The sequence below is a fragment of the Nicotiana tomentosiformis genome, chromosome 11, assembly GCF_000390325.3.
Source record: "Nicotiana tomentosiformis chromosome 11, ASM39032v3, whole genome shotgun sequence".
NCBI classification, from domain to species: Eukaryota; Viridiplantae; Streptophyta; class Magnoliopsida; order Solanales; family Solanaceae; genus Nicotiana; species Nicotiana tomentosiformis.
In genome coordinates, this window is record NC_090822.1 from 4,552,750 (window position 1) to 4,579,993 (window position 27,244).

Here is a 27,244-nt window from a genome sequence, read left to right on the forward strand (position 1 = left end):
GAGGCTAGACTATTGGGTACCGACTTGATTCAGGATGCCTTGGAAAAGGTTAAGTTGATTCAGGATCGACTTCGTACAGCCCAATATAGACAGAAGAGTTATGCGGATCGGAAGGTTCGTGATATTGCATTCATGGTTGGTGAGCGGGTATTGCTCCGGGTTTCGCCTATGAAGGGTGTGATGAGGTTCGGAAAGAAGGGCAAGTTGAGCCCTAGGTATATTGGGCCTTTTGAGATTCTTGAGAGAGTTGGAGAGGTGGCTTACAGACTTGCACTACCACCTAGTCTTCATACCGTTCATCCGGTATTCCATGTTTCCATGCTTCGGAAATATCACGGCGATCTGTCTCATGTGTTAGACTTCAATTTGGTTCAGTTGGACAAGGATCTATCTTATGTTGAGGAACCAGTGGCTATTTTGGATAGGCAGGTTCGAAAGCTGAGGTCAAAGAACATTGCTTCCGTGAAGGTTCAGTGGAGGGGTCATCCGGCCGAAGAGGCGACTTGGGAGACCGAGCATGATATAAGCAGTTGTTATCCACACTTATTCACCAGCTCAGGTATTTCTTCTAACTCCGTTCGAGGACGAACGTTTATTTTAGAGGTGGAGAATTTGATGATCCAAAATGTTATCTTTAAATTTAATAATTAATTCTATGTTCTAAGAACTCGAAAAGCACTATTTATCATTATTCGACTTGTGTACGCAGTCCGTACAATTTTTTGAAAAGTTTTTATGCGAAAAAATAAATTAAAATATGAATTAGAGCTTTAAAACTCAACTGAGTTGACCTTGGTCAACATTTTTAGTAAACGGACTCGGATCAGTATTTTGACAGTTTCAGTAGGTCCGTATCGTAATTTGGGACTTGGATGTATGCCCGAAATCAAATTCCGAGGTCCGTAGCCCGAGATATGGAATTTTGAAGAAAAATTAAAAGTTTAAATTCAAATAGTGACCGGATGTCGAATTTTGTGCAAACGACCCCGGAATAGAATTTGATGATTCCAACAGCTCCGTATGGTGATTTTGGACTTAGGAGCGTGATCGAAAATTTTATTTGGAAGTCCGTAATGAAATTAGGCTTGAAATGGCTAAAATAGGAATTTAAGTTTGGAAGTTTGACCGGGGAGTTGACTTTTTGATATCGGATCGGAATCTAGTTCTGAAAATTTTAACAGCTCCGTTATGTTATTTATGACTTGTGTACAAAATTTGAGGTCAATCGGACTTGATTTGATAGGCTTCGACATCGAATGTAGAAGTTGGAAATTCTTAAGATTTATTAGGCTTGATTCTATGTGTGATTCGTATTTTTAGTGTTGTTGGATGTGATTTGAAGACTCGACTAAGTTCGTATAATGATTTAGGACTTGTTGGTATTTTCGGACGGGGTCCCGAGTACCCCGAGTGCGATCCGGATCGAAATCGGATCAATTTTTGGACTTAGGCAAATTCTGATATTTCCAGCTTCTGGTGTCATCGCACTTGCGGAGGGACTGACCGCAGGTGTGGACTCGCACAAGCGAGCTGTGGCTCGCAAAAGCGGATGAAGGGCTGCCCAGTTGGAGCCGCAGATGCGGCTCATGTTGCGCAGAAGCGCTTGCGCAGAAGCGAGAGGAAGGGCGCAGGTGCGGGCAGGTCCGCAGGTGCGATGGAATTTTTCGCACCTGCGAAGGCGCAGATGCGGTCCAAAGCTCGCAGAAGCGAAGGCAGCTGGGCTGAGAAATTTCTGCAGATACGGGACCGCAGGTGCGAGAATTTTGTCCGCAGGTGCGAAAGCACTAACCGGATTACAAAAATAGAGGGGTTCCGATATTTTTGTCATTTGGACATTTTCAACACGGTTTTGGGCGATTGTTTAGAGAGAATTCACAGGAAAACTTGAGGTAAGTCACATGTGATCATTGTTAGTCAATTATATTGGATTATCATTGAATATTTCGAATAGATTACATGTTTTTGAGGTGAAATTAAAGGATTTGGGCCTAGGGATTTCAAAATGAGAATTTGAGATTTGGAGGTCAAGTTGATGTCAGATTTTTGTAAAAATGGTATGGTTGGACTCGTAGTTGAATGAGCGTTCATATTTCGTAACTTTCGCCGGATTCCGAGACATGGGCCCTACATGCCATTTTTGAGTTAATTTCGGATTTTGTTGAAAAATATAGTATTTTCTTATGGAATTGATTCTATAATTTTTGTTAACTGTATCGAATTAATTATTACTAGATACGAGTCGATCGGAATCGAAAAATCGAGAAAAAAGTATACTACTTGGTTAAATTGGAGCAAGTCGAGGTAAGTGACTTGTCTAACCTTGTGTGGGGAAAATATTTCCTAGAATTGATATTAATGTAATTATTGAAATATGTTGAAAGTCGTGTACACGAGGTGACGAGTGTGTACACGGGCTAAATGTGAAAGATTATATTTTTAAATTGTGTAGATCATTGTTGCGCATTTATTAAATTATTTTATCTTGATATATTCTTCATCATTGATCTGAGATATATACCTTAAATTTGTTTGACCTTTTCCTGCTAATTGTTATACCTGTTTAGTTGAAACTTGGTTTCTTTTATTTTGTGCATTATTTGAATGGTGATTTTCTTTAAATTAAACATTATTAATATGAAGTATTTGACATTTTAAATTTGATATTGAAGCAACGCATTAAAGATTTTGAAATATTATTTTTCTGAATTATTTATTCTTGAATATTTTGTAAGATTTTTGTACTCATTGTGGTGGAGCCGTGAGCTCTTTATTGTGGAAAAATATTATTGATGATTTATTTTGGCATGAGCCGTGAGCTCTTTATTGTGAAAAAATATTGTTGTTGAATTATTTTGGCAAGTTACATTATTTGAGCACTTGAGGTGCAAATTATGATATATTGTGATATTGATACGCATGCGGTGGTATAAGGTCTGGGTATCGAAACGCATGCGGTGAGATAAGGGTGGCTTGATACGCGTGGCTAGCAGGGAAAACTACTAGAAGTCATGCGGTGTGATAAGGATGGCTAAAACGCGGGATGCTATTTCGGAAAAAATATTTTCTTTCAAATAAATTGTGAAGGCTCCCGCGGTGAGATAAGAAAATGAGATATTGTGAATTTGTTTATTATTTGGGACTACGAGGCGGTACCTCGAGAGTGCCCTTGGTGATATTGATTTATGGTCGCAGTTGCCTTAATTATTTGTTGTGATTTTCTTAAAGTTTAAAGGAAATTCAGTTTTGTTTTCACGAGATATTATTTGAAATTCTGTTTTGTTTCCACGAGATATTATTTGTCATTATTTTGCTTAATTAAATGGTGATACACTACTTGATTCATTTTCAATATTATTTTATTTTACTATATTGTTAAATATTTTACCATGCCATTATTATATTCCAGTAGGGCCTCACCTGACCTCGTCACTACTCTACCGAGGTTAAGCTTGGCACTTACTGGGTACCGCTGTGGTGTACTCATACTATGCTTCTGTACATCTTTTTGTGCAGATCCAGCTACATCTTACCAGCCTAGACGTTAGTGAGTTACCTGCGCACGGAGATTTCGAGGTATATCTGTCAGCGTCCGCAGACTCCGGAGTCCCCTTCTATCATTTTTGTGTTGCTTCCTTATTTTTCTTTAGACCTTGATATATAGAGACATTAAGAATAAATTCTTAGAAGCTTGTGATTTATTTCTACTGGGTTTTGGGAGTTGAAATTATTTGAATTGTAGTTTATTTATTTCATATATTTATTATTATTCCGCATTGATAGGCTTACCTAGTCTTAGAAATTAGGTGCCATCACGACATCCTACAGAGAAAATTTGGGGTCGTGACAGGTAATGATCACATGTTATCTTTTGTTATCATGTTATCCTTTCTAATTATTTAAATATTACTTCGCTTATGGCAAAAAAGAAAAAACACTACTCCATATAACTATAGAATCCTTTCACATTTAAAACCCTATAATTATAGTTCTTTAAAACATTATAGCTAAATTTGAATAAAGCGAATTTCTTTTAAACTAAATGTAATATACAGGGTACACGTCTATGTTTATCAATATAACAAAAAAGAGTTTAAAAATCGAATAAAAGTTTACTTACATATATAATAAAGTAAACCTACATGCTGAAGAAAGAATTAACACAAAAATCAGTCAATATTAAAAAAAAGTTATTTTTTTTTTCATTTTTGAAGAATAATTGTTAGAAGAGTCAATTTGTATAAATGGACATCAAACAAATAACAAAAATTTGGCTATAAAATTGCTATCATTAACTTCAATTTAGCACTTTCTAGGAATTGAAGTGTATAAGCTGAAACCTCTTCATTTAACTGAATTGAAGAATATTAGTTTTGAATCATTAGATTATGTGAAAGATTTTTTTTCTCGAATTCAGCAAGAGAGATATTGGTTTCTAATTGATAGTTTCTATAGTGATTTTCAAGTGTAACAAACAGTATATTTTTAAAAAATATTGGTATGACATGAATATTTTTTTAAAATGTAAACAAATTATTTTGAAATGGGATTATTTTTTAAAATAAATGTAATTTTTAAAAATAAAAAGATAAAATTATTTTGAATTTTAGTAGAGAGTTTTTAAAATTATTATAATAGATGTCATATCATGGATAAAATTATGAAACTGAAATCTTATGGAATATTTACATAAATACTGCCAGATTTATTGTTTACTTTTTATAGCTAATATATATAGATGATATACCGACAACATACGATTATAATCATATTATATATAAATTATATATATAATTACACATCCTTTAATTTTTTTAATTTAAGTGGTTGTGTGAGCACCTATTTAGATTGATTAGATAAAGCCAAAAGAAAAATATGAAAGAATTTCAACCAAAGATTAAAAATATAAATAAAATTCTTATGTAGACAATTTCAATTAAAACTCATCCTTTTATAGCGAAATAAATTAACTTTTTGTAATAAAAGAAAGAAAGACATAAAAATAAGATAAAAGAAAATAATATAGAAAAAAATGTATAATAATCTAAAAACCAGAAATAAGAGATGACAACGAATTTCTAAATCTGTTTCATCTTTGTTGAGTATAAAAATTTTACAAGCTGATCTCATTGATTTCAAATATTTTTTTCAACTCAAATACATAAATTATAAGATAAGGATATCTTAGATTTTTTTTTATTTTATATTGTGTGTCGTTTTAAAAAAATCACTATTACTAACAAACTGATATGATATTCGAATTTGAAAGTAAATGCAATTTGAGTAATTTGCATTGAGGTTAGGCCAGGTATGGTGTCAAAAAAAAAACTACTTGGCAATTTTAAGATAATATATGTAATGGTATATAATAACAATCAACTAATTTAATATTTAATGATTCAAAGAACAAAAAATATGTATATATAGGGTATTCAAAATTCAAAATATGTGGCTAGAGATATCGATAAACTCAAAATGGAGTCATAGTGAAATAAAGTTTCACCGGCTAAATAATTATTTAAATTTTTAGATAGCCGATTAAAGTAAATTTTAAATTAAGGATAATATCTTTACTTGCATCATTATAAATATAATCATTATTGAAATATATATAAAGTTTTAGAAATTAAATTTCAAAATAGAAATAATTTTTGAAAGATAACAACATACCAAATCAAAGTTCAAGTCATAGTAAAAGAGTCACGTCGTAACCAAAGAATCGTTCATATTGTGTCAACATTTGTGCTTTGCCGTAAATACGAGTTATTATTTCGCTTTGTGGCAATTTTTAGGTTCCAGTGACACCGATGAGAGAGGTGCAAAAATAAAATTATCACTACGAGATTTGAGAAAATGTTAGTCTTTTTTCATGTAGTGTTTCTTAATTAATATCAAAGGGTTATCTATAATTATCTTGAAGGTTTAAATATTATGGTTATTTACATATAATTCAAATAACTCAAATATTTAACATGGTTAATATCAAATATCAAAATGGAGTCATACTGGAAAAAACAATTCAGTGGCTAAAGAATTTTTTTAAATTTTTAGATAGCCGACTAAAATGAGTTTTGAATTAAGGATAAAATTTTTACTTATATTATTATAAAAATAATTATTATTGAAAAATAAAGTTTTAGAAACTGAAATTTTAAGATGGAAATATTTTTTGAAAGATATCAACACACCAAATAAGAGTTCAAGTAGTAGTAAAAGAGTGAAGTCATATCCAAAGAGTCCTTCATAGTCTCAACGTTTGATTGTTTTGCCATAAATATGAGTTATTATTTTGCTTCCTTACTATCTTTAGGATCCAATGACACCGACGAGAATTATACAAAAAAAAAAAATTATAACTAGGAGATTTGAGAAATGGTTAATCTTTTTCATGTAGTGTTGCTTACTTAATATCCAATGATTATCCATATTTATCGAGAAAATTTAAATTTTAAGATTATTTATATATAATCTAAATAACTCAAATATTTGACATGGTTAGTGTTTTCGCATCTGCGCGAGTGCTAATACTAGTGATTTACTAACAGCAAGGATTCAATGGCCCGAAACTATTACACAAGTACTTTAAAAAAAATTACCATATAGGGTTAAATTTAGACATTTACAAAATCTAAATAAATAAATATGTTATGAGGGGAAGCTTGGTAAAGAAAAATTGAATAATCTGATAACATAGCTACATTTGCATATCTAAACGTCACAAAAATACTTGAGATCAAACTCGAATTTATATGATAAATTCTCTATTTATACTTACAAAATACACAATGGTTAAACTTTTCTTTTTAGCTTTCCTTTGTCCTACATTGAAAGAGCATTTAAAGGTTAGGGGTAGTTTGGTAAGGTATATAAGAATAGTATTGAATAAGGCGTATTAGTAATATTGAGAGTAGTAATGTTAAGATTAGTTATGTTGAGATTAGTTATACTGGAATTATTTCTTATCGACTGTTTAATTTGGTTTGGTGTATTAAAGGTTTTGAAAGGACAATTCGATTTTTATACATGCTTATCCATATATTAAAAATTATGATATTGCTAATGCCATAGTTTACTATGTATAAGAATAGCACTCCCTTCATCCCAAATTAGTTGTCATGTTTTTCTTCTCGAGAGTTAAACGATCTGAACGTTGACCAACATTTTAAAATATTTTTTTCATCTTATTGACGTGGGAAGAGTTGAAATTTGCAGCACTTTTTCTTTTTGAAGATCAAAAATTCAATTTCAAAATATTAAATTAATATAATCTAGTTTATTTGAGATGATTAGTTAAATTGAATCTCAATAAGCGAAATATGACAACTAATTTGGGACAGAGAGAGTATTGAATAGGGTGTATAAAACACTACAAAACAAGAAATTAATAACACCAAAACTAATACATATACTATTTTCCTTAATATATCTTACCAAACTACCCTAGTGTTAACACAATATCCAAGGAATGAATGAATCTACACTACCAAAGAAGATCTTGTGATTTTTTTGGGTCAAGTAAAACATAGAATAGCTTTGTAAGTAAAAGCTGATTTTGCTAAGGATTATATAGTTTAGAAAAGAGTGTAAAGTGAGTTTTCAATCCGCAAAAAATGCACGTCTTGTTTCTTTTTCTGAGTGTTTATATTGGGAAATATGTAGATACAGTTTTTAGCCTGACTGACAATTATTGTAGATATAAAGTGATTAAAAGTAGGAGCTTGGAACTTGGAATTTGAATAAGAAAGCAATTATTCCACTAGGATATTAGCCTGGCAAATTAGTCCAAAACTATACGTACCAATCTGTAATAAAAAAAGGTAAGTACAAACTTTCAGACCCTAACATAGGTCCTGGTTATTAAATGAAGTATTTCTTATTTTAATTATTTGTTTAACCCATTTGATTTGGTTTTGAATTTAATTTATTTAATAACGGAGGTGTTAGGACTAGTTTGTTGGTATCTATCATATTTTATTATGTATCTGTCACCTTCCACATGTACATATACTGAGTAATTTAATCAATGCTTATAAAAAATAAAAAAAAATTAACTAGTGTTATTCGTCTCCGTCAAAATCTGCACTTGATCTAAAAATATTGTATATACTTTGATCACTAAGTCATACCCTCGAGCGTTAATTTTAGAAATAATCTTGAAAGAGTTAGTGTTAGCTTTGTTGTCAATTTTTTTTTTTTTTTGATGTGTTTGACTTTATTTTTAGTAGAGTTGTTCTGAAAAACAGCTATGTTCGGTAGTGACTCATATTTTTTTGATAAAATACCACTAAATAGTTCTAGACCCTTTTTCATAATAACGAAATCAAAGAAGAGTGATGATGGTTGTATAAAAAAATAATAATAATAATAATAATAAAATAAAAAATAAAATAATATATATATATATATATATATATATATATATATATATATATATATATATATGCCGACTCTTATTTTTAGGAGCGGCTATATTACATAATTTTTTCTAAAAGTAACTAACATAGTATGGTGCTACAGAGGCCCACTTTTGACGGGCTTCTCTCCAGCTATATGGGCTTTTCTGTTTGTACGAGTATGGCCGCTTTTAGCACTCTTATTTAAAATATATTTAGTTTTTAAAAGTTATTTAAAGTTTAGCCAATTTTGACAAACTTCAAACTGCTTATGCTTTTTAGCCGAAAGTTTGACTTTGAATTGCATTCAGACTTCAGACCATAAGCCTAGTTCTGACCCACAATTTAAACTTTATAGCCAAGTATGAAGTTTGAAGATTGATTCTGAGACGATTAGATTTTAAATACTTTATAAACTTCGGCTATTTTTTAAATAGGAGTCTTAAAAAATTGCTATTTGTGAACGTCACCCGTTACTTTAACGTACGATCACCAAATTTTATCTACTATAATATTAAAATTACAATAATTATTTTTATCATATTAAATATAATAATAAAGTGACAAACCTATCTTTATCATATTAAATAAAGTAATTGAGCTTTACATCCGAATTATAGGAGTCCTTTCTCTGATCGGCCTTTTCCAGACCAAGCGCTAATAAGACATACCAACCCCCGAAAGATTATTGGGCATTCACTGTTTTATATGAAAAATGTGAAATACTTAACTGGAAATTTATTAATTTCCGTCCTACCATTTCTAAATTTTAAAATGTGCACTTCTATTGCCTCTTTGTGAATATTTACTTTTTAGGAGAAAAAAAAATAATTTTGGATTTTCCCATTACAAATGAGATTCTCTTTAGAAATATTGAAAACATAGTCCAAAAAATAAAAATAAAAAATCAAATTAAGCTAGAAAAAGCTTGGACCAAAACAAAGCAAAGAGAAAAAATGGCAATCCTCATTACACCATTTTCATACTCACCACAAGCTTCTTCTCTGTACCTTAGCTCCAAATTACACAACACCAACATCATCTATAGTACTTATGGCTATAGAAGTAGTACCCCTCTTCGTTCTTTTGTTCTTTGTTCCTCTCAACAACTTTCCCAACAAATTTCTTCACCTACCCCACACCCAATATTGATTGATAAATCTTTTTTATGTATATCTGAAGCTAAATCTGAAAATGAATTATGGGCTGCTTCTTCTCTTCGTGTTAGAATTTTCTATGATTTCCAACATGACACTCTCAACACAGAAGTGAGTTGCTCTTGGTCCATTTTTTTTTTTTTTTTTTTTCCTATAGCTAAATTTAGTTATTTATTGTTAGTGTAAATAGACATAGTTTCTGTTTTTTCTGCTTAATTCTGTTGAATTTTATTGTATTTGGTGTAAGAATTTATGTATATAGCTGCACAGTACAATATTGTTCACGGTGGCGGTAACGGCGGTGAAGGGGAAGGAAATTTTAGTGGTGGAAAAAAAAAATAGAGGGGGGAGTAAAATGGGTTTGGGGCGCTGAGGTGTGGCACCGACCTCGTCAAATGTCAGTACCACGTAGGATTGTTTGTCCAACTTGGACAAATTTAACGGAAGAAGGGTATATTTAAACCAATAGTATAACGGTATATTTGGATCCATATTATAATGAGGGGTATATTTAAACCTTTTCTCATAGTAAATATGTATATTTGGCCCGTTCTCTTTTTACCTTCATCCAAGAAAAAAAGGTGGATTTTTATATTTAGTTTTCTCTGTTGTTAGTAATATTTGGAATTTATTGTAATTTATGTGAGAGCTTGTGAATTTATCTTGCCAAGAATATAAAAAATCAACGTTTATGTTTAGTAGTATAATTTATTCTCTTTTTTTTTTCTTCATCCAAAAAAGAAAAGAAGTTCCTTTTTTGTATTTAAATTATATATTAATATATTTGAGTTTTATTGTAATTGATGTGAACAGATTATTGGGTTTCTCTTTTTTCTTAATCCAAGAATTCTTATTTGTCTATTTTTTGTGTGTGGCAATGTTAGTTCCAGTTAAAGAAAAATGTTTTCTTTGTTTGACTAGCATGTTGTAATGTGTTTAGCTTTTTTGACAACTAAGATAAGGTGGTTTTCATCATGTACAAGTTATGTTCTAAATTTTCTGATCTTTTGAATATGGAGCTGATCCTGTTAAAGTAAATACTGATTGTTATATCATCTTTATCAAGTTCTATTAGGATCATACAAAGTACCTGACTGAACGCGAGTTTGAAGCATTGACGGAACGTATCGCTGGGAAAAGAGTCGGCTTTGGAAGAGTTTCTTGCATCAATGCCACTCTTCCATTTTCAAAAGTCTCAAATGTTGCATATGATTTGAGTACTTCTTGTAAAGTAAGCACCTTTACATTTACAGCAGGGTTCTTCGCTATACTAGCTTAGTGTTTGGACTTCAATTTATGCGAATAATACTTTACCTTACTTATCAAAAGTAAGTATCTTTACATTTTGGTTTATTTCTTTCTTTCTTTAGGAAAACATCATTGATCCTTTATGGAACTAGTATATCTAGTCGATCGACCTCAGCTTTACTGGAAATGCTATGTATGGATGGAGATGGATTAGTTTGGCTGGTTTTCTCTTTTAGTCCTTTAAATGAGGCGTCTGTCTTCCTTATAGAGTAAATGGCGCGTCTTTTTTAGAAAAAAAAAAAACAAGAATAACAATCCGGAGGTTCTAGGAGTTATTCATTTTCAACTTGAATGAGTCAACTGCAATGGGTTCATCTTGTTAGTTTACACACAAATCATGAATTCCTTTATACACCGACACTTATGTTTTTTATTTATTTAGAGGACTTTTGTGTGACTCGAAAAGCTGCTGCAGCTCACGAAACAGCCTCTTGCAGAAATGCAGGGTAAGACTGCGTACAATAGACCCTTGTGGTTCGGTCCTTCCCCGACCCCGCACATAGCGGGAGCTTAGTGCACCGGGCTGCCATTTTTCTCAATAAACAAGCATAAGGACCCAACTTAAAATAAAACGGATGCTGATATTATCCTATTCCAGTTGTAATCTTTACAAGTTCAGTGGTAAGTAATAGTGTCATTGGCTGGGAATCCAGGTTTATTGAAGCTTTTAAGTGGTTACTGTCTAGACTCCTAGTGGATGGAGCGGTGGAATTGTTGCGAAGGCTATGGTGGGAAGGGGAGGGAGATTAGGAAGTATCTGTGCTGAGATTGAGAGATCATTGATGAGTGTATATAAGCAGATTTGTAAAATTTCCTTGCAAAAGGATAATCGCTTTAAAGCAATCCATTTAATGATGCAGTGGTTCTGATGATGAACTCCTTCATATTGGAAAAAACACTAGCATTTCTTTTGGGGATAAGTTGATTGTGGAAGAATTCCGCCTACGTGAGTTTCACATAGCCAGAACAAAGCCTAGATAAAGGAGGTGGATTGCGGTTGGTGGAAGTCCAGAGTAAAGTATAGTTTAATAATGATAATCCTCTAAACATTAAATTTCTTGGGTCTTCTAGAATAAAATGGGCTCGAAAGGAACAAAATTAATACTTAGGATTTACATATCCGACTCCAACTAGTTTGGGATTGAGGTGTAAGTATTTTATGAGAAAATATGAGATTTTATGAAATTTATAATAGTCATGATCCTGATTGTTGACGCTGTAGCTGCAAGAGGTTTTTACTACTTGAAAAAACTTGGAGAATTGACTATGAGAGCTCTAGGCTACGGCCTCGTAATCACATATTTTGTTAACTTCTGATGGCTCGCCTTTCAGGTTCACGAAACCTGGCACATATAGATTATTCCAGTTCCTATTCACTGAATTATCGGGGTAATGCATGTTACTGAGGATTCATAGGCATAATATATTTGCTGTATTTTGCGTCTATCGTTCCTTTGGTTATCTTTACTATTTTTGCTGTCAATACTTTCTTTTCTTCAGTATTTTCATAAAGCTTTTACACTCTTGTATTTTTCAATTCTGTTTTGAAAACGCTTTTCTTGAGCCGATGGTATATCGGTAACAACCTCTCTACCTTACACAAGGTAGGGTAAGGTTTGCGTACATCCCACCCTTTGCAGACTCCACCTATGGGATCACACTGGGTATGTTGTTTTTGTTATGTTGTATTTAGCGTCTATCAATGAACTGAGTGAAATCCCACTAGTGGGGTCTGGGGAGGGCAGTGTGTACGCAAACCTTAACCCTACCCCGAAGGAGTAAAGAGACTGTTTTCGAAAGACCCTCGGCTCAAGAAGACGAAAAGAGACAATATCAGTATCACCAATAGAAATCATAGGAAAAATAACATTATGGAAATGAGAAAGTAGATGCAAAGCAAACACGATAGACAGTACATAGACCCAGCACTATAGTAAACAAAGGAGTAGTAAGACATAACATTGCCACTAACTGACATCGACAAAACCCCTACCAGACTAGCCTCACAAAGGTACGAAGTAAGGGAGACTCAACTACCTCCTAACCTACAACCTTAATACTCGACCTCCACAACTTCCTATAAAGAGCCATGTCCTCGGAAATCTGAAGCCTCGTCATGTCCGGTCTGATCACCTCTCCCCAATACTTCTTAGGCCGTCCTCTACCTCTTCTCATGCCCTCCAAAGCCAGCCGCTCACACCTCCTTACCTGAGCATCTGGGCTTCTCCTTTGTAAGTGTCCGAACCATCTGAGCCTCGCTTCCTGCATCTTGTCATCAATGGGAGCCACGCCCACCTTCTCCCGAATATCTTCATTCTTAATCTTACCCATCCTAGTGTGACCGCACATCCACCTCAACATTCTCATTTGTGCTACTTTCATCTTCTGGATATGTGAGTTCTTAACAGGTCAACACTCAACCCCATACATCATGGTCGGTCTAACCACCGCATTGTAAAACTTACCTTTGAGTATCGGTGGCACTCTCTTATCATACAAGACTCCAGATGCTAACCTCCACTTCATTCACCCCGCCCCAATACCGTGTGTGACATCCTCGTTAATCTCCCTTCCCCTCTGGATAACCGACCCAAGGTACTTGAAATTGCCACTACTTGGTATGACCTGTGATTCAAGCCTTACTTCCACGCCCACTTCTCCAGGTATTCCGGCTTCGTCCTGCTCAACTTGAAACCCTTAGACTCAAGGGCCTGTCTCCAGACCTCCAACCTCTCGTTAACACTGGTTCGTGACTCATCAATTAGAACTATATTATCGGCGAATAACATACACCATGGCACCTCCCCTTGAATATGGTGTGTTAACGCGTCCATCACCAGGGCAAATAAGAACGGGCTGAGCGCAGAACCTTGGTGTAACCCCATAACAACTGGAAACTGCTCAGAGAGAAATAATGTAGGTAGCCTTTTACCTCTAAGCATCTCCGGAGAGAAATAATGTTGGGTAATTTCTTCCCATTTGACTAGTCTTGACGACCAGAGTTACTCGGTACCTATGCTACTAGGAAGTAGCATGTACCCAGTGGAATAGTCGAGGTGCACACGAGTTGGCCCGGCACAACCATTTCCAAAAATATACATATTCGCTGTACATTGCTTGCATCTGTATTAGGAGTCAAGTCAGATTTTACTCTATGTAATGCTATTTAATTTTTTCAAGTTTCCATTACTTGCAGTTTTCTCAAGATAATGTGGAACTAGTTGTCGTTGGGACACTGGATATTAACCAGTGCATCAGACTTCCTGATGAAATCACAGGAATGAAACCAAAGGTATCATCATGTTGTACATAAATGTGTCGTGTTGTCTGCATTTACATTACTTATTGATCCTTGAATTTCTAACAGCAAAGATCCTTTGTATAAGTAACTTTATCATTCTACTGTATCCAAACAGGGAATTGGAGCTGATTTTGCTAGGGGATACGTGAGTAATGTATGTGTTGCTAAAGAAATGCAAAGAAATGGCCTGGGATGTGCTCTTATTTCTAAAGCGAAGACGGTTGCTAAAGACATGGGTATTCACTCTTGCTTTACCATTTATGTATGTGTGTTTTTTATCTATGTTGCTCGGACTCTCCGAAAAGGTGGCTGGGTGTGTGTCGGATCCTCCAAAAGTAGTGTATTTTTGAAGGATCCGACACCGGTGCGGCAACATTTTGGAGAGTACGCGCAACATAATTTTTGATCGACCTTATATGTGTCTGTGTATAACAAGCTATGCTAAGCATGAAAATCTATAACTACGTTTGTTATCAGATAAAACTGCTCCATACGTTTTTATTCAAAATCGAGTGCCTCAGTCCAACACTAAGTAGGTTCACTGTACGGCAAACTAACTATGCTTAAGTTGGTGTTTAATGCTCATGTAAGAGTCGAGGAGGAAAGTATTATGTCGCGTGCACTATACGTCTTATTTTTTGGTTATTAATATACATGGTAGGGATAAATGGCAAACCCCCGGCCTCTCCAAGGCAGATTAACTTATAAAAAAAGGTCCAATATGAAGTGTCCGATTGTGCTAAGTGCTCAAGTTTGATGAGGAAGGGGAGTTTTGAAGCAACAATAAAGTTGTCTCCGTCAGGGGGCGTATCTAGGGGGGTTCCATGGGGCACGTGAACCCATGTTCCCGCCCTAAATCATGTATAGTAATGCTATATTTTTTTAAAAAATATTTAAATATATGTGTGTGTACCCATGATTAAAGTATTATATGATGTGATGGTTATTGAGTGTACCTTTCTAGGTGAGATTGTGAGTTCAAATCTTATGTCAATCTTGTTATTTTTTCCTTTTTTTTCTAGAAGTAGACGCCCATGGGAGATGGGCGTGTCTGGTGTTATTTTTTGTGTATTAATTAAGTGTTTTTTCTTTTTATTTCTTTTTTGTTTGATTAATTCTTTCAAAATTTTCACACATTGAAATTCCTAATCTTCTTTTGTCGCTGTAAAATCTTATATGATTAAACATGTGTATATTAAAACTAGTAGCAGTGTATGGTGTAGCATATAATCAATGGGTTCAACTGATTTCAACATGAAAAATAGATATAGATGTAAGAAAATTACTATTTAAAAAACAAAAATTTGAACTTATAATTCCAAAAGTGCAATGAGTACGCAATCGTAAGAACTAAAGGTTGAACCAGTAAAATTTATATTTTGGATCCATCTCTTCTTAATAGTGCACCCATCCTGCCAAAATCCTGGATCCGCCTCTGGTCTCCGTGTGACGTATAGGTTACAGGTTCGAGCCGTGGAATCAGCTATTGATGCTTGCATCAGGATAGGCCGCTTACATCACACCCCTTGGGATGCTGCCCTTGTCTGGACCCTGCGTGAATGCGGGATACTTCATGCACCGGACTGCCCTTTTGCTCAATTTTGATGAACGGATCTTAGCTATTGTTAATTGTACCGGAGTTTGTATAATTATATTCTTATGCAAGAAAAATGGAGAGTGTTATCTCTACCATTATTGAGCTCCTAACAGGTCTATCTCGAGATATAGTGCAGCATTTTGTTCCATACACCATTTCTTATATCTTAAATGCATTTAAGAACTATACGCCTCGGATTGTGCCCGAATTGGTTCTTTCTTTCCTCTGGATTCACAGTAAACTACTGTATGTTTTTCGTCGTATTACAGTACATGTTACTATCGCTGCTTAACTACATAGTGAAACGATTCACTTGAGTTGATTACTAACGGTATTCTTTTGCGATATTTCTTTCAGGAATAAGTGATTTATATGTCCATGTTGCCATTGACAATGAGCCGGCGAAGAAGTTGTACATGAAATGTGGCTTTGTATACGAGAACGAGGAACCTGCATGGCAAGCAAGGTTCTTAGATCGACCTCGTAGGCTTCTTTTGTGGACAGATCTTTCCAACTCTTAAGATGTTTTGATGTAGAATATACACAAAATTCTCATTTCTACCCTCAATATCGGGTCATTCTATAGCGTTATTATATTGGTTATTTGTCGGCAACAGTTTAGCTTACGATGTGTTTGGAAGTCCTCGACCATGACGTCCAAGTGAATCAATAGCTACATGAGGTGGTGGGGGAGGGGATTGCGCCATGTATTTGAAAGTAGCTACAAATGTATCATTTCTTGTAGATTTTTATTGCAAGTAATTTCTCCATGCATTATTTGTGTCCATCTTTTTACATATCATATTGAACATGTTAGATGTTTTGCTTGTTTCCTGTATATACATACTATAAATATGCAACAATTAAATTGACTATAGATTTAGCATCATTTTATTGTTTCAAGCAATGGTCCTTTTGATAAAATGAAGCTAACTAATTCTTCAGAGCCTAAGCTAACTAATAAGGGATCAATATCAGAAATAATACATGAACTATTTCAAAATAACACACAGACGATCTATGATTTCATAAGGATTTCTCACTTTATAAAAATTCGATCCTAGTAATAACTAATAAGTTATCAACTCGAGATCACTTAGGTGATTATGAATAATACTTGGGCGATCTATGATTTCACGAGAAAAGATCCTAATAATAACTAATAGGCGATCACCTGGAGATTACTTAAGCGATCTATGATTTTACGAGAAATAATCCTGATAATAACTAATAAGCGATTAACCGGAGATCACTTAGGCGGTCATAAATAATTCATTGGCAATTTCTAGGTAACACAAAGGTAATCTATTATTTCAAGAGGATTTTTCACTTTGTAAAAAAAAAAAAGGATCATGGTAATAACTAACAACTGATCAACCGCAGATAATACACATGTATGATTTTTAGGTAATACATAGGCGATCTATGATATAGATAATACATGGACGATTATTTGGTAACACATAGGTGATCTGTGATTTCACGAGAATCTTTCGCTTTGTAAAGGCGATCCTAGTATTAACGAAGAAGCGATCAACCAAAAATCACTTAGGCAAATCATATATAATATATGAATAATTACATGTAACACATAGACAATCTATGATTTTACTAGAATTTGTCGCTTTATAAAAAATATTCTGATAATAACTAATAAGCATAACATAAAGTTGAAGAGGAAAAAACATTTTCACCCAAAAATTCCACCTTCTCTATTGAGTTTGTTAAAATAGCAGCTTTTTAAAAATAGCACCTAAAAGTTCTCTTGTTTTTTCTTCTAAGCTAACACCAGAAATCCAATTAAAATCTTCTTTTTAATAAACTGCCCAAATCTCCCTCCTCTTTTAAGAAAAAGAAATCGATTTCCAAATCTTGAAATTTAACGATCCCAATTTTCACAATGAAACAGAGAAAAAATCCTAATGTTTCACCCAATATTACCAACATCAGACACAACACCAATGTTTCAAAACCTTCTAAAAACAACAAATTCACACACCCTTTATTAAAAAAAGTTTTTACCCTTTGTTTATGTTTTAGATTTATAAATGCTTTATTGGTTCAAACATATTTCAACCCAGATGAACACTGGCAAGCCCTTGAAGTTGCACATCAAATCACATTTGGGTTTGTGTTCCTTTTCCCAGTTCCTTGTGTTTCTTGAATTTATTTTTTATTTGGATTTTAACCATTTTTGAGATGAAATTTTGCAGATATGGACATTTGACGTGGGAATGGAAAAAGGGTATAAGGAGTTATTTGCATCCAGTAATATTTGCTGTATTGTATAAAGTTCTTGCCTTTTTTCATCTTGACAAACCTTGGTTCATGGTAATTATTTTTACAATTTTTTGGCTCTTTAAATTTTATGGAGTTTATTATTGTGAATTAAATCTTAAAGATTGAATTTTTATTGTGTAGCTCTGCAAGATTTAACCTTTATTATTGTTTTTGGTTGGCTCTTAATATGACCATGTAAATGGATATAGACACACACACACACTCACATAGAGTTATAAATTCTAACTGTTTTCTATATGTCTTTAGTTTATAAGTTCATTTTGTAGAGTGGAATTGATAACAAAGCTGATACTATAGTGCAGAAGCTCTCACATTTATGAAATTAGAAATTTTAGGGTGTCAATGGAGATGTTGAGATTGGTTATTGATATTTTACTCTTTTCAAGTCATGAAGGGGAGCCTTGGCATAACTGGTAAAATTGTTGCCATGTGACCAGGAGGTCACGGGTTCAAGCCGTGGAAACAACCTCTTGCAGAAATGCTACGATAAACCCTTGTGGTCCGGCCCTTTCCCGGACCCCGCGCATAGCGAGAGCTTAGTGCACCGGGCTGCCCTTTTACTCTGTTTAGTTCTAATTGTCCTACTTTCTATTTGGGTTATCCAAAATTTTTGTTCTACTCTCTTGAAAAGGAAACATTTTCCGTACATTATTCTATACTTTATGTAATATTGTACTATAGTAAAGACGTCATTAGAATCTTTACTGAATTTAAGTTCCTCTCCGCCTTTGGAGCTATTACTATATAAATACGATAAGGCTTCAGCGTTTGCATTAATATCCTCTGGAGTACATTTTATAGACAGCTTATTACTATATAAATACGATAAGACTTCAGCATTTGCGTTAATATCCTCTGGAATACATTTTATAGACAGCTTAACTCTGTTACCTCAGTACCCATTTCCCTTACTTGAAATGCAAAATGGTGCAACTAAAAGTAAGATATAGTATATGCTGCTTTTTGATGGGCGATTTTCGCTTGTCTTTTTGCACATTTAGTTCAGTAATTGATAATTGCTTTATATAAGTGTATGAGTTAGACGTTCTTCCTGCAATGCTTAGTAAAATCTCCATTCTTCCAGATAAGGGCTCCACGGCTGCTGCAGTCAACATTTTCAGCTACTGGGGACGTCTATTTGTTTAAGCTCTCTCAAGAGTTATTTGGTGACCGTGTTGCAAAATTTACGGTATCCTTCTCGTTTGTAACACATATTATTTTCTTGATTCTGCCTTTTTGTTATTTTTTTTTCTTTTTGTTACTCAAAGATCCACAAATGCTCGTGCTCTAATTCGTGTTTTATACATTTAACTACTGATGCTTCACTCCAAATATCGTCGACACTAAAGTACTTAATTATCTGCAGCTTTTTGTCCAGTTGACAAACTGGTTCATGTTTTTCTGTATCACGCGTACTTTATCCAATAGTCTGGAGACTGTTCTTACTGTTGTGAGCCTGTACTACTGGCCTTGCATTAGAACATCTGCTAGTAAAATATCTCCCGGTTCCAGAAAATGTGCTCTAGCTGTAGCTGCATTAGCATGTGCAATCCGACCTACAAGTGCAATTACATGGATCTATATTGGCTTCCTAGAGCTGTACATGGCACGCGATAAGCTGAAATTTATTCTCCTTGAGGTGATTCCAATCGGGTAAGTGTCATTACTTCTCAATATATAAACTTCAATTTGATCTTTATGATTGATTTCGGTATTTGTGTTTGCAGTTGATCTGTTGTTTATTACTGTAAAATTACATACTGACAAAATCTTTTGCCTCTTCTAACACATGAAATCAGGACATTAATTCTAGGACTTACTTTTCTGGTGGATCGCTGGATGTATGGCACTTGGGTCCTTGTGCCTTTGAACTTTCTGAAGTTCAATTTTCTCTCTTCTGGTGGAGACTATTATGGAACTCACGTGTGGCATTGGTACTTCACTCAGGGTTTTACAGTTATGATCTTCACATTCTTACCATTTTCACTTGCTGGCGTTTTCAAGTCTAAGCAGTGGAAGTTATCTGGTCTAGTCGCTTGGTGTTTGGCAATTTACAGCTTGTTGGGTCACAAAGAGTTCAGGTACTTGTTCAAATTACATCTTTGCATTCCATAATGTCATAGGCATATTTGATCGAATAAGTATTTTTCATTTTCTGAACGGTCCGAAACACAGGTTTGTCCTCCCTGTGCTTCCAATAGCTTTGATGTTCTCTGGATACTGGTTGGCAACAATTGGAGAGCGGTCTAACGGCCGAGGTAAAAAATCTGCAAGCACTGATGACAGGTGCTCAGGAAAATTGCAACTGGCCGTCCTGTTCCTTGTAGTTAGCAATATTCCGATGGCATTTTACATGAGTATGGTTCATCAGGTATCTCAAGAATCCGACTTTCTTTTCTCACCTTTTGCAAAAGCAAGATTTTTTTTGTATCAAAGAATGCAACACATATTTCCACTTTTATTTCCTTAATCAGTATTTATTACATTATGAATATGGTAATCTATAAAGTTTGATTGCTGTAGTTTGTTCCTTTTTCTTTTGTATGTGTTAAGCATCAGAAAATTATTATTTCCATGAAATTAATTTTCCTGTCTGTAACCTCTTCCTCTTGCTACAGAGAGGGACGGAGGATGTAATGAACTACCTTTCTATAGAGGCGAACAATGGGAAAGTGAAAAATATCCTCTTTTTGACGCCCTGCCACGCGACACCTTACTACTCAACTCTTCACCGTAACATTCCTATGCGTTTCTTGGATTGCACGCCAAGGTATGTACTCTAAACAGCCAATTTAATCTGAATATCTTAGCCTTTCTGGCTATCCTCTTTTGTTTTGGGCTTTTGGCTAACCGAAGTTGTACTTTTGTTTGTGCCATTCGTCTCTACAGTGAAGAGAAGGGAGCTCTAGATGAGTCTGACCAGTTCTTGGTGGATCCAGCTGGTTTCGCAACAGAATTTGCTAAGAACTGGTCTATACCTAGTCACATTGTGCTATTTGACTCACAGGAAAAACTACTAAAGGATTTTCTAGATTTGCATAATTTCCAAGAGGTTTCTTTTCTTTCATCTCGATCTGCTTCTAAAAAGTTTATATTTTCTCTTTTCGTTGTGGAAAAAACGGGAGTTCAGCATATGCTTATCTAAGCATGTTTGTGTGATTGACAGATAAAAAAGTTTTTCCATGCTCACTTCAAGGTGGATCGAGAACTTCAGGCATCTGTTGCTGTGTATGCATTGAAAGGCCAGTGATTCTGTTCTTGATGAGCAAAATAGAATCTACAAGTTGGTGTTTAATTTTTCTCTAACTATTCTAGGTGTAAATGGTTTCTATTATCATTTGCCTTATGGTTTATATTTCGATTCTTTATTTCTTTTGTTCCTGGAGAATGGACTGGAGTTTCTGCTATTTGGCAGGAACTTAGAAAATTTTGTACACATGGTTTGATTATTTAAATTTTGTAAGAAAGCTAAAGAAAAACACAAGAAAGATTTGGAAAGAAGAAAAGAAGATTATTTTGACTCTACTTTTCTTGCCTCGGTGTCCACATTTTAATTCTCACTAGTACCTGTCTCTATTCATATGTCTGACTATGTATGATGCATCAAGATATGATGTTTTCAATGTGTGATGCGATGCATAGATGTGAGTACATCAGTTCATATGAACTATAGTGGCTAGAACTTCCTCTTTGGTTTAGTTTATTCGTGTTCTTTTCTTTCTCTATTTCAGCAAATGGGACTCAGCTTTAGTCTGGAAACATTACTTTCTCTCCATTCTGCTTAGTTTGTCCACTGATTGCCTTATGTCAACCATGTTCATTGGTATTGCCGTTCAAGACAATTTCCAACAGAGACAAGTGGCATTTGATAACTCATCACGAGGATTTCAATGCAATTCAGAGTCAGTTCTGAGTAAAGGAGAGCTATATTAAACTTGTCTTTTTCCTTGGTAGGATGCTTCCTATTTAGCTAATGCTGTATGCATAATGTTCTCATACCAGTAGTATTAGTGTTAGTCTTGTAGTCTATTATTATTAGATTTCGATTACTACATGCTGTTCCTTTCGCTTCGTTTGCTTATTATCTTGTTGTTGTTACTGCTTGTTACTACTACTTTCTTTTCATCTTTCCTTGAGCCGAGGGTCTATCGGAAACAATCTACCTTCAAGGTAGGGATAAGGTATGCGTACACACTATCCTCCTCAGACCTCACTTGTGAGACTATAATGGATTTGTTATTGTTGTTGTTGTTGTTGTTGTTGTTGTTGTGTTTTCCACATCATTACTTGAGGAGCTTTAGGAGTTTAGGTACATAATTTGAAGCAGAGAATTAATTCATCAAATAAAAAGATTATGGTCGAAGAAAAACATGAAAAACCATATTGGGTTGAAGCAAATAATAGAATTAACCAACACGTAACTAGTCCAAAAACAAAACCCGAATATGTAGCTATTAACAGATCAGAGAACTTAGAAGCTAGAATGCTATATAACCTATAATTACGCGACAAAACTCGTACAACGAATATGCTGATGCCATAAATCTTTATTAAGTTTAGCTTTTGTAAAATTGAAGCTCGTATTTTGGAAATGAAGTAGAGAGCGTCAGCATTTGGTTAATAGCCATTGACCACGTTCTGTATCGCTGGTGATCATCCATCATGTCGAGCTTGATGATTCCCCTGTTTGTTGTTAGCACAATAAGATAGCAACTATCTGTTTCTGCTCCGTTAGAATCCTTATACAGCTCGACATGTAGGTCTAATACAACACCTACAATTGGATATGCAGTTGTTCATAAAATTGTAAATTAGCATAATAGAAAGCTTTGTGTACAAATGTATAATGCGAGAAGTGCAAGAAATGCTGAGGTGAAGAAACAATATTGCATATAAGGACATACTTTCCTTTTGTCTTGAGAAGGCCTTCAACATAGTTGCCTTCCTTGTTCTTAGGATAACCTGTAATATAAGAAAGGAATTTAGGTTTGTATTGGAACCTGAGTTGCTCGGACTCTTCACTTTCGGTGCCGCACCCATGTCGACACGACGTGTGTGGGGGGTCTGTACTGGATCTAGTCAACCAGTTTTGGGTATTTTGACTAAAATCGACGGAGAAATTAGGGACAGATACAATGATTTCTGAAATCAAAACAAAAGCTAGGGTGAAATTGAAGAATGGAATACCTTGCATATAGAAATTTCTATATCAATCCTTTACAGTTTATCTCCTTCTCGGATTTCTCCTCTTAATCAATGTTTTCTCCTTCTCGGAATACTTTGTAAGTTTTTCACATAATGTCTCATAATTTAGACATATTTTTATAACTCTATTTTTAGATGTTTGAATTATTTTTAGCCGAATCCCTGCACCCCTATCTTTACCTAGATCCGTACCCCCGAAATTTAGGATCCGACCTCTAGATCCGCACCTGTATCGAACACTGGCATCCGAGTCCGAGCAACTTAGATTGAAACACATGGTACTGAGATGTTGTCTGTGACCTCACTCTTCCTTTTTTGGGTTATTATTGAAATAAAACAGAGAAGAGAATGGTGCTTTAGTTTTGCCTTTCGAAATCGTTGTTATTTTCCTTGATATTAAGACGCTGCTATGTTATTGGAGCTAACTCATATTAGTAGGTAGGTAACAAGTGAATATCAGCTGAAGAGACATAAGGATTTCAATTATATTCATACCTTGGCTTCACCATTTAAGATTATAGACACCGACCTTAGCTTGGATCGTCCTGTTCAATGTAGCAAAACACAAAGCATCAGCTGATTATCCCTATGTTGTGCCGGCTCTCCAAAAATGTTGCCACACTCGTGGCGGATCCTCCAAAAATACACTACATTTGGAGGATCCGACATGCACCCGATGACATTTTTGCAGAGCCCGAGCAATATAGGATTATCCAACAAAAATTTCAGAGAATCAAGCTTCATTCATTATTAACTATCATTTCCTAGTATAACTTTTGCCTCTGAATCTGGAAATACGATATATTGATCCCTCTCTTAATGCTCATCGGCAGCAATTTTCTGTCCAAACTCCTGACAACATATGTGGTAGATATTAATTATAGAGAAATAGACATACCATCTGATTTCTCGATATAGAGCTCTGCCCCCTTAGAGAGAATTGATCTGCACTTCTCATAGTTAAAGTTGTAGTCATTGCTATCTTCAATTGGGAGAACTGGTGTGCTTCCATTTAGTATATTCTTGAAGCCAGCTCTTGCTTTGAGTGTTTCTGCTCCTCTGAGTGCTGAGACAGTAGCGGTGCAAGTACAAAAAGGCGAGTTTTAGTTGCATTTTCTTTATGTTTAGATATTGGTAAGTTAGGTTTTGTAACAGCTTAGTTGGTATACACATTATATTTATGCACACTATGTATTTTAAGACGTGGAGAGAAGCCATTACAGGTCGTAGCTGCAGCTGTAAGCGTCAGAATGTCGCTAGCATTTGTGCCACTCATAGCTGAGCCAATGACACCGCTAAGTTGGTCCCTCTTTGCCCCCATAGCTTCTGCCACTTTCGCGCATTGTGCCGCGACCAATGCAGCTGCAGACGCCACAGCCGACTCCTTGGTACCTCCTGTTTCATCACGGTTCACGTTTTCAGCAGCGATGGCGGCTAATGCGGCTGCAACACCTGCCACTGATATTGCTGCATGTACTTCAGCCTTCTGTAATCTCTTCTCTTCTTTCCTCTTCTGCTTAATTTCTTTGAACCATTTCTTGATTGACACATTCTTTAATGGTCCTATTTTCCATGGCATCTGCATGAAACAAGCTCTCCTCACTTAGTTTATTTTCACCATCACTACTAAAAAAATAGGAATTAGCGACCGACAAATTCTATAGCTAAACAGAAAATTCCGTTGCTAATCTTATTTAGCGATGGGTTAGCGACAGTTTATCAAGAAATTCTATTAGGTACTAGCGATTTAACGACAGATTAGCAACAAAGTTTGTAGCTAATTCCAGTTTTTTTTGTAGTGCATGTTACTTAAATCCAATAACTGTAGCTTTTGATAATTGAATGTTTCTGCACTTACCCATTTTTTCTGGAAATAGCTGTTGTAATTCAACTCTGGATGCATTGCTTGCTGCATCCATATCCACGACTAACGAACAAATGAAAGTGTGTCATTAGCCTTTTCTGAATTAATCTGAGGTGATAGTGTACAGCTTTTGTACTCTATTTCTTACCTTGACATCGTTGGATTTCCATGGCGGTATTGACTTATCTGTATCATCCATCTTCATACTCTTCTCCATCTTCTGTGATCACCAACATGATATATTAATGCTAAATATGAACCTCAATGTTTTGTAGTAATTGTGTCATATTAAAGGCAGGGGAGCCTTGGCGTGACTGGTAAAGTTGTTTCCATGTGACCAGGAGGTCACGGGTTCGAGCCGTGGAAACAGCCTCCGGCAGAAATGCAGGGTAAGGCTGCGTACAATAGACACTTATGGTCCGACCCTTCCCCGGACCCCCTATAGCGGGAGCTTAGTGTACCGGACAACCTTTTTTTTTGTGTCATATTAAATATGATTTGCGAGTTATTATCTTACCAGAAGAGGAGGTTTGTTGTCAATGATTGAATTCTTGATTGAACTTTCATGGATAACGAGAGCTTGATCTTGCATCTCCGGTTGGAAAGCTTGAACTGCAAAGCTGCACCATGCGCGTGAAAGGAAGTCCATTGTCTCAGGATGTGCTTGTGAAATTGTTGGATTTGAATCAAGATCCATCTTTTTTTCAACAAAAGTGACAGTTGCTCTATATTTGTAAGGTGAGTTTGATAGAATGCTAAATTCAGTTAGAGGTATAAATAGGCAGATATTTGAAAGCTAAAAAGTGTCAAAATCACATCTTATTCTGAGCTATTTTGTTGGTTATCATCATAGGGTCCATTACATCTATAAAGTGTCAATTCATAGCTTTATTATTATTATGAATACAAAGCCAGCCTTCGTGCATCATTAGCTTTGCTTGCTTAACCCCTTTAACAACAATCCACCCTCATATTTAAGATAACATTTTTTTTAAAAAGTTTATTTTGGTATCTAATTCCAAAAATGCATGTGTGACTATGAGTTCTTGAAAAAAGCTATGTACTTTTCTATTTTGATAATGGTGGTGTTCAAGATAGTTTGCCTTATCTCAACTATTCCACTAGGCACTTGTTGTCTCCCACCAGCACCGGAATACCAGATAATCTAACTACGAAAGCTTATGCAGTCTTTTCATACCTGTAGTATCAACATTACTCTCGTATTTTCTTATACGTAGATCTCTACCAGTTGTCTTTTTTGCTTCGATTGTTTTATTATCATGCTGTTGTTATTGCTTCTTTTTACCTGGCTTCTCCATTGATGTTATTTCTTTTCAATTATGTTGTGAGTATATTTTTTCTGAGCCAAGGGTCTCTCGGAAATAGTCTATCTACCTTCACAAGGTAAGGATAAGGTCTACGTATACACTACCCTCCCCAGAGCCCACTTGCGGGAATACACTCGGATTGTTATTATTGTTGTACCAAAACTTATGCAGATTGAAATAAATTATATAGCATTTTTTTTTGTCTCTGTTGTGATTTGTCCCATAGTTTTTCACCCATTTAATTGACCGTTAGACCATACTCTTGGATGTACTAAGTAAAGGCCTCCAAAGTATTTGAAGAAATGCTAAAGAATTGCCTTGATGAGATGTAACAGATAGAAAGATTATGAAAAGCTAACCCCTTTTGATATTTAATTGATATAATCATATTTATAGAAGAAAAAGGACCCAAAAGGTGTTTTCCAAATCAATAGATGTTTTTTTGAAAATGCCCTAAATTTTCCATTGAGATCAACACATGCTAACCACTTATGAAAATACTAAAGAAAAACATTAGGCCCCTTATGTTTTTATTACTTTAAATTTGTACCATAAGTTCAAGCTAAGATCAATAACTTTCAAGATGGCAAAATACCTAGCAGGATCACAAGAGAGAGCTGTCTTAGGGCCACTTTATTACCTACTACAAAAATCTAGAAAATACATCTGCCCTTTTTTTCTATTTTGGAATTACATTGTTGGAATGTTGTGCTAATGCAATTATATGTTAAGCTTTTTTTTGTTTTGTTTTATGGACCGGGTTGGTTCAGTTTTTATCAAAATCAAACTAAAT

At 34.8% G+C, this 27,244-nt stretch overlaps 3 protein-coding genes across 4 annotated transcripts; 2 read left to right on the forward strand and 1 right to left on the reverse strand.

Moving 5' to 3' along the window:
• Positions 1–9,286: 9,286 nt before the first annotated feature.
• On the forward strand, positions 9,287–16,527 carry LOC104101269 (GCN5-related N-acetyltransferase 7, chloroplastic). Its single transcript, XM_009608719.4, has 5 exons — positions 9,287–9,658; positions 10,623–10,778; positions 14,052–14,147; positions 14,272–14,392; positions 16,111–16,527. Exons 1-5 carry the CDS (start codon positions 9,347–9,349, stop codon positions 16,272–16,274), a joined length of 849 nt encoding a protein of 282 aa, XP_009607014.1. The 5' UTR covers positions 9,287–9,346; the 3' UTR covers positions 16,275–16,527.
• An 898-nt stretch (positions 16,528–17,425) lies between these two features.
• Positions 17,426–22,162, forward strand: LOC104101268 (mannosyltransferase APTG1). 2 transcript variants are annotated; one of them, XM_009608717.4, is made up of 10 exons: positions 17,426–17,880; positions 17,967–18,084; positions 19,139–19,243; positions 19,421–19,707; positions 19,854–20,135; positions 20,230–20,425; positions 20,673–20,824; positions 20,944–21,106; positions 21,221–21,296; positions 21,786–22,162. In XM_009608717.4, exons 1-10 carry the CDS (start codon positions 17,654–17,656, stop codon positions 21,803–21,805), a joined length of 1,626 nt encoding a protein of 541 aa, XP_009607012.1. In that variant the 5' UTR covers positions 17,426–17,653; the 3' UTR covers positions 21,806–22,162. The 2 variants fall into 2 exon arrangements, with proteins under 2 accessions (XP_009607012.1, XP_009607013.1); XM_009608718.4 differs by having other exon boundaries at positions 17,427–17,880; positions 21,221–21,337.
• Positions 22,163–22,414: 252 nt separating this feature from the next.
• On the reverse strand, positions 22,415–25,866 carry LOC104101267 (VAN3-binding protein). Its single transcript, XM_009608716.4, has 8 exons — positions 25,641–25,866; positions 25,272–25,343; positions 25,118–25,186; positions 24,481–24,838; positions 24,158–24,325; positions 23,755–23,804; positions 22,959–23,016; positions 22,415–22,828 (listed from the first exon to the last, which is right to left on the reverse strand). The coding sequence occupies exons 1-8, from the start codon at positions 25,818–25,820 to the stop codon at positions 22,611–22,613; spliced, it is 1,173 nt and encodes a 390-aa protein (XP_009607011.1). The 5' UTR covers positions 25,821–25,866; the 3' UTR covers positions 22,415–22,610.
• Between the last annotated feature and the right edge of the window lie 1,378 nt (positions 25,867–27,244).

Excerpts from the sequence above, each read along its gene's own strand:
- LOC104101269 (XM_009608719.4), top strand. The coding sequence starts at position 9,347 with ATGGCAATCCTCATTACACCATTTTCATACTCACCACAAGCTTCTTCT. Across the intron at positions 10,779-14,051 it reads ATTTGAGTACTTCTTGTAAA|TTTTCTCAAGATAATGTGGA; the intron begins GTAAGCACCTTT and ends CATTACTTGCAG. Across the intron at positions 14,393-16,110 it reads GACGGTTGCTAAAGACATGG|GAATAAGTGATTTATATGTC; the intron begins GTATTCACTCTT and ends TATTTCTTTCAG.
- LOC104101267 (XM_009608716.4), bottom strand. The coding sequence starts at position 25,820 with ATGGATCTTGATTCAAATCCAACAATTTCACAAGCACATCCTGAGACA. Across the intron at positions 24,326-24,480 it reads TACAGCTGCAGCTACGACCT|CACTCAGAGGAGCAGAAACA; the intron begins GTAATGGCTTCT and ends CTACTGTCTCAG. Across the intron at positions 22,829-22,958 it reads CTTCTCAAGACAAAAGGAAA|GTGTTGTATTAGACCTACAT; the intron begins GTATGTCCTTAT and ends ATCCAATTGTAG.
- LOC104101268 (XM_009608717.4), top strand. The coding sequence starts at position 17,654 with ATGAAACAGAGAAAAAATCCTAATGTTTCACCCAATATTACCAACATC. Across the intron at positions 19,708-19,853 it reads CTTGAGGTGATTCCAATCGG|GACATTAATTCTAGGACTTA; the intron begins GTAAGTGTCATT and ends ACATGAAATCAG. Across the intron at positions 20,136-20,229 it reads TTGGGTCACAAAGAGTTCAG|GTTTGTCCTCCCTGTGCTTC; the intron begins GTACTTGTTCAA and ends TCCGAAACACAG.